This window comes from Micromesistius poutassou, assembly GCF_964030765.1.
Source record: "Micromesistius poutassou genome assembly, chromosome: 2".
In the NCBI taxonomy this organism is placed as follows: Eukaryota; Metazoa; Chordata; class Actinopteri; order Gadiformes; family Gadidae; genus Micromesistius; species Micromesistius poutassou.
In genome coordinates, this window is record NC_140272.1 from 2,964,650 (window position 1) to 2,974,418 (window position 9,769).

The 9,769-nt window shown below is 42.3% G+C and overlaps 2 protein-coding genes across 2 annotated transcripts in view; both read right to left on the reverse strand.

The window, feature by feature from the left end:
- The window catches only part of c1qb (complement component 1, q subcomponent, B chain), a 5,296-nt gene extending 582 nt beyond the window's left edge, over positions 1 to 4,714 (reverse strand). Inside the window, exons 1-4 of the mRNA XM_084463706.1 lie at positions 4,592 to 4,714; positions 4,055 to 4,220; positions 3,295 to 3,526; positions 2,382 to 2,499 (exon numbers count right to left, since the gene is read on the reverse strand). Coding sequence (XP_084319832.1) covers positions 2,382 to 2,499; positions 3,295 to 3,526; positions 4,055 to 4,220; positions 4,592 to 4,594 — 519 coding nt within the window. The 5' untranslated portion in view covers positions 4,595 to 4,714. The remainder of the gene's footprint in view (positions 1 to 2,381; positions 2,500 to 3,294; positions 3,527 to 4,054; positions 4,221 to 4,591) is intronic.
- A 1,478-nt stretch (positions 4,715 to 6,192) lies between these two features.
- Positions 6,193 to 9,672, reverse strand: c1qc (complement component 1, q subcomponent, C chain; the record flags this gene model as incomplete). The annotated part of the gene is given in 6 exon segments (XM_084464533.1): positions 6,193 to 6,726; positions 6,899 to 7,031; positions 8,236 to 8,385; positions 9,458 to 9,491; positions 9,494 to 9,604; positions 9,669 to 9,672. Coding segments are annotated over 6 exon segments (573 nt in total). The 3' UTR covers positions 6,193 to 6,585.
- Between the last annotated feature and the right edge of the window lie 97 nt (positions 9,673 to 9,769).

The window sequence follows — 9,769 nt, forward strand, 5'->3', positions numbered from 1 at the left end:
AGGGTTATCACCAATAGAAACAAAGTTATCACCAATAGAAACAAAGTTATCACCAATAGAAACAAAGTTATCACCAATAGAAACAGGGTTATCACCAATAGAAACAAAGTTATCACCAATAGAAACAGGGTTATCACCAATAGAAACAAAGTTATCACCAATAGAAATAGGGTTATCACCAATAGAAACAAAGTTATCACCAATAGAAACAGGGTTATCACCAATAGAAACAAAGTTATCACCAATAGAAATAGGGTTATCACCAATAGAAACAAAGTTATCACCAATAGAAACAGGGTTATCACCAATAGAAACAAAGTTATCACCAATAGAAACAGGGTTATCACCAATAGAAACAGGGTTATCACCAATAGAAACAAAGTTATCACCAATAGAAACAAAGTTATCACCAATAGAAACAAAGTTATCACCAATAGAAACAGGGTTATCACCAATAGAAACAGGGTTATCACCAATAGAAACAAAGTTATCACCAATAGAAACAAAGTTATCACCAATAGAAACAAAGTTATCACCAATAGAAACAGGGTTATCACCAATAGAAACAGGGTTATCACCAATAGAAACAGGGTTATCACCAATAGAAACAAAGTTATCACCAATAGAAACAGGGTTATCACCAATAGAAACAAAGTTATCACCAATAGAAACAAAGTTATCACCAATAGAAACAAAGTTATCACCAATAGAAATAGGGTTATCACCAATAGAAACAAAGTTATCACCAATAGAAACAGGGTTATCACCAATAGAAACAAAGTTATCACCAATAGAAATAGGGTTATCACCAATAGAAACAAAGTTATCACCAATAGAAACAGGGTTATCACCAATAGAAACAGGGTTATCACCAATAGAAACAAAGTTATCACCAATAGAAACAGGGTTATCACCAATAGAAACAAAGTTATCACCAATAGAAACAAAGTTATCACCAATAGAAACAAAGTTATCACCAATAGAAATAGGGTTATCACCAATAGAAACAAAGTTATCACCAATAGAAACAGGGTTATCACCAATAGAAACAAAGTTATCACCAATAGAAATAGGGTTATCACCAATAGAAACAAAGTTATCACCAATAGAAACAGGGTTATCACCAATAGAAACAAAGTTATCACCAATAGAAACAGGGTTATCACCAATAGAAACAGGGTTATCACCAATAGAAACAAAGTTATCACCAATAGAAACAGGGTTATCACCAATAGAAACAGGGTTATCACCAATAGAAACAAAGTTATCACCAATAGAAACAAAGTTATCACCAATAGAAACAAAGTTATCACCAATAGAAACAGGGTTATCACCAATAGAAACAGGGTTATCACCAATAGAAACAGGGTTATCACCAATAGAAACAAAGTTATCACCAATAGAAACAGGGTTATCACCAATAGAAACAAAGTTATCACCAATAGAAACAAAGTTATCACCAATAGAAACAAAGTTATCACCAATAGAAATAGGGTTATCACCAATAGAAACAAAGTTATCACCAATAGAAACAGGGTTATCACCAATAGAAACAAAGTTATCACCAATAGAAATAGGGTTATCACCAATAGAAACAAAGTTATCACCAATAGAAACAGGGTTATCACCAATAGAAACAAAGTTATCACCAATAGAAACAGGGTTATCACCAATAGAAACAGGGTTATCACCAATAGAAACAAAGTTATCACCAATAGAAACAAAGTTATCACCAATAGAAACAGGGTTATCACCAATAGAAACAGGGTTATCACCAATAGAAACAAAGTTATCACCAATAGAAACAAAGTTATCACCAATAGAAACAAAGTTATCACCAATAGAAACAGGGTTATCACCAATAGAAACAGGGTTATCACCAATAGAAACAGGGTTATCACCAATAGAAACAAAGTTATCACCAATAGAAACAGGGTTATCACCAATAGAAACAAAGTTATCACCAATAGAAACAAAGTTATCACCAATAGAAACAGGGTTATCACCAATAGAAACAAAGTTATCACCAATAGAAACAGGGTTATCACCAATAGAAACAGGGTTATCACCAATAGAAACAGGGTTATCACCAATAGAAACAAAGTTATCACCAATAGAAACAAAGTTATCACCAATAGAAACAGGGTTATCACCAATAGAAACAAAGTTATCACCAATAGAAATAGGGTTATCACCAATAGAAACAGGGTTATCATCTAGCGATAGAAACAGGGTTATCACCAATAGAAATAGGGTTGTCACCAATAGAAGCTTGGCAGACAGACAGAACGATAGAAAGACAGCTATACAGACAGCTGGGCTGACCTACAAACAGGACAGACAAACAGCTATACAGACAGACAGCTTTTACAGCAGGTTACCAGGTCTTTGGCCGCGATGTGGTAGGTGAAGAAGTAGGCGCCTTTGATCTTGCATACAAACACTCCATTGGTCAGATTTTCTCCTTTCAGAGAAGTGTCCAGATCAGGGACTATATCCCTGTCAACACACACATACGCACACACGCACAATATTCATATTAAGGCACAATACAGCAGGCTGGCCATCACCTGTCCTGCTATAATTCACTTATGATGGTGTGTTCCAGATGCCTCGGACTCCAGCCTTCCGAGGTCAAAGTGGGGAAATCTCCCAGCTTTCTTGCGGCATTTCTCAGAGGCACTTTTTGGTTGTGCCCCCTCGGAATTCTGAGAGTAGACCGTGCAATGTGATGACGCTCTCAACAAAAATGTCTGCTCCCGTGAAGAGATTTATTTTCTTTGTATTTGTACCACGTTGGTCATTTAAATGTTGATTTAAATGCTCTTACACACTTGATTACATTGCTACTTTATTCCGGTCACCAATGTATGCATTGAATGGTCTTGCTGTGCAATACATGTAAAGTTGTGTTGTCCGTTTTGAGCTGGTTTGCTAAAGAGGCTAATGTAGCTAACAATAACAATGACTAGCCAATGACATGACACGATCACAAAGACGAACGGGAACGCTCTAAGTGCTACGAGACCGGAAATGACGTCACAAGTGAAACTCGGAAGGCTGGTGTCCGAGGCATCTGGAACACACCATCAGCCTACCTTTGAAGGTTATTAGTCGGTATGGGGGAGGGGCTACCTGTTGAAGGTGATTAGTCGGTATGGGGGAGGGGCTACCTGTTGAAGGTGATTAGTCGGTATGGGGGAGGGGCTACCTGTTGAAGGTGATTAGTCGGTATGGGGGAGGGGCTACCTGTTGAAGGTGATTAGTCGGTCTGGGTGGGGGGGGGGAGGCTACCTGTTGAAGACGATTGGTCGGTCTCTCGATGGGTACTGGGAGGTCCCTCTCTTGTAGGAGAAGAAGGACTTCTGTTTCTCTGCCCTTTGTGAACGGCTGCCGCTCTCTCCCTTGGGCCCCTGTAAGCCGCGATGGCCGTCTGGACCCGATTCTCCCTTCGGACCGGTTCTCCCAGCGGGGCCCGGGACCCCAGGCTCCCCCTTCCTGCCCATGGCCTGCAGTGGACCATCCCCTGAAGACACCACCAGGCCCAAACCAATGATGGTCTATTAGAGGTACTTACTGTAGCTCTATAGATCTATAGATATAGATGTAATAATACTCTCGCAACTACAGCTAGGCTGAAGCTGGTAGTAGTAGTAGTAGTAGTAGTAGTTATAGGTTATGCAGTAGTAGAAGATATAGCTGATATAGTAGTAAAAGGAGTTAGATACAGGTTGTATAGTAGGGGGTAGGGAGTAGGGAGTAATAGCAATAGATAGCTTCTATTGTAGTGGTGATAGTTACAGGTTGTATAGTAGTAGTAGATAAAGGTTATATTGCAGTGGTAGAAATAGATATAGGTTATAATGAAGTAGTAGTCTCCGATATAGTTTATCTAGTATTAGTAGTAGATATAGTTTATATAGTAGTTGTAGTATGTATAGGTTATATAGTAGTCATAGTAGTCTTATATATAGTTTATCTTGTAGTCGTAGATATAGCTTATATAGTTGTGGTACTAGTAGTAGATGTAGCAGTAGTAATATATATAGGTTACCAGTATCTCCCTTCTCTCCCTTGCGGCCGTCCGTGCCGTGTGGGCCGTAGGGGCCTGGGATCCCAGGGACCCCATGGTACATCTCACAGCTGGACTGCGGCACCGCTGGCTGGACCAACATGAGCAGAACCACCGCTGCAGTACACCACATCAGCCACTGGAGGGCCTGGTATCACACACACACACACACACACACACACACACACAGACGCACATGCAGAAACACACACATGCACGCACATTCACATTCACAAACACACACACACACACACACACACACACACACCCACACACACACACACACACACACACACACAGACACGCACACACACACACACACACAGACACGCACACACGCACACACACACACACACACACACACACACACTCACACACACACACACACACACACACACACACACACACACACTCACACACACACACACACAGACACACATTAGGTAAGTAACGCATTAGTAAGCACAGAGTCTACAGAGGATGATGTTCCCGACTAGAAGGGTAGAGAGATGTCCTCACCATCAGCTGAAGGATCAGATCTCTACTGTAGTCTGGAGGTTCTGGTCTCTACTGTAGTCTGGAGGTTCTGGTCTCTACTGTAGTCTGGAGGTTCTGGTCTCTACTGTAGTCTGGAGGTTCTGGTCTCTGCTGGGTCACAACACACAGCCACAGATCAGAGCCCTGTCCAAACAAGGAAGTGAAACATGTGCATCGTCCATTCAGGCGCCTCGTTGGGGCTAACGCAGACTGACCACACCCATCTCTGGTTAGGCGCACAGGCAAGTTTTATTAAAACCAGGATTTTTCTGATTTTCCAAAAATCATTATTTTACTACACTATTTTACTTTTAATGAACAAACTAAAAGTTCTCTTGAAATCATTATTTTGAACAAACTAAACATGATCATATTAAATGCTTACTAGACCATAAGTTAACTATTAATTAACCAAGTTAATTGTTAGCTATTACTTATTACTGCAATAACTATTGTTTATTAGTGGTTAATTATTGTACCCGTATTATAAAGTGTTACCAAAAGTTGCCTTCAAATCATTATTTAATTGATGAAAAACAAAAAATTATATTAAAATCCATATTTTGCTGATTCAAGTTAAACTCAAATCATTATTGCAACAGTTCCTCAGGAAATCAAGAAGTTTTTGTTTCCATCACAGACATCTATTCCTGTCCTTTTGACCTTAGTCAACTCATGTCTGAAGCATCACCGTTGGATCTTTAGAGCTAAGTAATTCAATTAGCTCCCATCCTTATTATTAATATTGTTAATCAATTATACAAAAAAGTATATCACTGGTGATATAGTTATTTGATAGTTATTTGTAGGGTATTTGATTACACTGCTATGAATGTTCTACTTGATCTCCATCTGGTACTTTATCATGAACTACACAAAGTCCACTGAGGAACTGATGGCAAGCTCAGATGTATAAAATCTTCCTCATGGTCTTCATCGTGTCCTTTGGAGAAGTGAAAGCACATCAGAAAGCAGTTGAAACTTGTGGTTCAGCATAATAAAGTTTTGATAAAATGTTTTCCCCCTTCTGGGAATAAGGAAGGAACAAGGTTCTCCTTTCTCACAAATAAACAATCTCTCTATCCATCCATGTATCTATCAATCTATCTCTATATCTAACTAACGTTAACCTACCCTAAACCATCTCTAACCCAATGCCTAAACGTAACCGGCTCTAATCCAATACCTGAACGTCATAATTTCTAACATAATACCTAAACTTAAGTATCTCTTTATAATACTGAAACTGAAAGGGTTAGTTCAGGGTTTGGGCTCCTTTGCCTTTAGTGACCCTTCAAAGGGTCAGACAAGGACAGTGAGAACACTGAGGCTTTTGTAACTGCATGTAAAATGTTGTATCTGCAGAAATTTCCTTTCCACAAGATTTCAGAGCGAGACCTCATCCTGTGTGTGACTGTGACTGTTAGACGCAGTCACCAGACCTGATGAAGATATATGTTTTATCTCTCTATAGGGATCCTTTCCATAATGTTGTCAGTCACTTGTTATGAACCATCTGAGTTTATTAATTCATTTTGTGTCACAGCATCAGCTGTGCCTGAACAGACGAGACGAACCGCATATTCTGAGAGTAAGTTTAATGAAGGAACAAGGACCAGATCTCCTGGCGAACAGAAAAGACATCTAAACACAACGTCCAGACACAGGCACCATGTTGAGACCTACGTTACATGTAGTCCTTTAGCGCAAGCTTTTATTCAAAGGGATTTACAAATGAAGCTGACAACAATCAATCAAACAACAATCAAAGGCGTCAGGATGAGGACAAAAACAAATAGGGTTTCTCAACTTTCTCAACGCAGAGTATCGAGGAGAAGGTGGAAGAGGTTGAGGAGGTGGGGGAGGACTGGAGCATGTGAGATGGAGGAGAAGAAGTTGAGGAAGAGGAGATGAGGAAGAGGAGGAGTAGGTAGTGAGGATGAGGTGAAGCAGGAGGAGACGGAGAGAGAGGGAGGTTATTGGTGGTGGTGCATGAGGAAGCCAGAGAAGACACTGACGCCGGTAGATACGGAGGTCATGCCCCCGTAGTCGCTCGTGGTCTCCAGCCACACCTCCTGCCCGCCCTTCAGGTACACCGCGGCACCGCCAGAACTCACCTGGGAACACACACAGCTCATGTCTGTCTGTATTCTAATATAGCGGGTATATAGCAGTATGTTGCGTGTGTATTTGTGTGTGCGTGTTTGTGTGTGTGTGTGTGTGTGTATGTTGCGTGTGTGCATGTGCGTGTGTGTGTGTGTGTGTGTGTGTGTGTGTGTGTGTGTGTACCTGTCTGAGGGTGTTCCTGGTTTGTATCTCACACCAGGAGACCAGCTGCTCCCCGTCCAGCTTCAGCTGAAGACACAATCTATCTGTGGCCGACGCATGGTACACAAAGTAGTACGTACCTGGAATACTGCACCTACACACACACACACACACACACACACACACACACACACACACACACACACACATTCAACTTAATAATTGGTGATGCATGCGTTTTATCGGAAGGAGAGTTATCAGACAGACAGACTGACAGACAGACAGAGGAGGTCAGATATCAGTCTGAAAGACAGACAGACAGGTACCTGATGGTACGTAATCAGAGCGACGACAGTGAGACAGACAGACAGACAGGTACCTGACGGTACGTAATCAGAGCGACGACGAGTGAGACAGACAGACAGACAGGTACCTGACGGTACGTAATCAGAGCGACGACGAGTGAGACAGACAGACAGACAGGTACCTGACGGTACGTAATCAGAGCGACGACGAGTGAGACAGACAGACAGACAGGTACCTGACGTAAAGTTATCAGGATGACAACATTGAGACAGACAGACAGACAGGTACCTGACATAACGTTATCAGAGCGACGACGAGTGAGACAGACAGACAGACAGGTACCTGGCGGAACGTTATCAGGACGACGACAGTGAGACAGACAGACAGACAGACAGACAGGTACCTGACGGAACCGTATCAGAGCGACGACAAGTGAGCCAGACAGACAGACAGACAGGTACCTGACGGTACATAATCAGAGTGACGACAGTGAGACAGACAGACAGACAGGTACCTGACGGTACATCAGAGCGACGACGAGTGAGACAGACAGACAGACAGGTACCTGACGTAAAGTTATCAGGATGACAACAGTGAGACAGACAGACAGACAGGTACCTGGCGGTACGTTATCAGAGCGACGACGAGTGAGACAGACAGACAGACAGGTACCTGGCGGAACGTTATCAGGACGACGACAGTGAGACAGACAGACAGACAGACAGACAGGTACCTGACGGAACCGTATCAGAGCGACGACAAGTGAGCCAGACAGACAGACAGACAGGTACCTGACGGTACATAATCAGAGTGACGACAGTGAGACAGACAGACAGACAGGTACCTGACGGTACATCAGAGCGACGACGAGTGAGACAGACAGACAGACAGGTACCTGACGTAAAGTTATCAGGATGACAACAGTGAGACAGACAGACAGACAGGTACCTGGCGGTACGTTATCAGAGCGACGACGAGTGAGACAGACAGACAGACGGGTACCTGGCGGTACGTTACCAGAGCGACGACGAGTGCGAGGGACAGACAGGTACCTGAAGCGGCCTGTGCCTGTGTTGAAGTCGTTGTTGTAGTTGGTGATGACGGTGCTGAAGATGATGGGGGCGGAGCGGGGGGGCTCGCCCGCCACCGCTCTGGACACGCAGAAGGCCGAGCGGCCATCAGTGGCTACAGGACCAATGCCACTGACACACACATTACACACATGTTATACACACATTATGCTTCTGTTTTACACATGTTATACACACATTATGCTTCTGTTTTACACATGTTATACACACATTATGCTTCTGTTTTACTACACATGTTATACACACATTATGCTTCTGTTTTACACATGTTATACACACATTATGCTTCTGTTTTACACATGTTATACACACATTATGCTTCTGTTTTACACATGTTATACACACATTATGCTTCTGTTTTACACATGTTATACACACATTATGCTTCTGTTTTACACATGTTATACACACATTATGCTTCTGTTTTACACATGTTATACACACATTATGCTTCTGTTTTACACATGTTATACACACATTATGCTTATGTTTTACACATGTTATACACACATTATGCTTATGTTTTACTACACATGTTATATACACATTATGCTTATGTTTTACTACACATGTTATACACACATTATGCTTCTGTTTTACACATGTTATATACACATTATGCTTATGTTTTACACATGTTATACACACATTATGCTTATGTTTTACTACACATGTTATATACACATTATGCTTATGTTTTACTATACACATATTATATCCACATTATGCATATATTATTCTATACATAAATATATGAAGGGCAGTAGACGGGGCGAGGGTGACGAGGCTGGAGATGAGTCCAGCACTGTTCTCAATTCTTTGACGGTTTAATCTTTTAAGGCTTATTGCAAAAAGGCTGTACATCGCATTTTGAGTTGACCTGGTTTTTTGCTCTATAAAATAAATATCTGGCCTTTTGTTTGACCTAGACCCTTTGGTTCAGCCTTTTTTCCACTTCACTCACACAACAAGGAGTAATAGAAATAATCCTCTGGTTAAGTCACCAAATAAAAAGATATATAGTGGTTCATAGTTGGTGTGAGTGTGAAGGAGTGTAGGGTTGGGGTTACGGTGAGGGTTAGGGTTAGGGTTAGGGTTAGGGTGAGGGTTAGGGTTAGTGTTAGGGTTAGGGTTGGGTTAGTCAGCATGAGTTAGTGGTTCTTCAGTTAATGTCGGCTCGTACTCGTCCTCTGGAACGTCACCGGGGGGTCCTGGTATCCCGGCGGCCCCTTCGCGCCTGGATCTCCTTCTGGTCCTCGTTTACCTGTAGGTCCAGGTACCCCCTCCTCACCTGGGACTGTCCGCTGGCCCCTCGGCCCCGTGGTAGACCCTGCACACACGCACGCACGCACGCACGCATGCACGCACGCACGCACACACACACACACACACACACATATGTACACGTACAGGCAATTAGGTGTGTGTGTGTGTGTGTGTGTGTGTGTGTGTGTGTGTGTGTGTGTGTGTGTGTGTGTGTGTGTGTGTGTGTGTG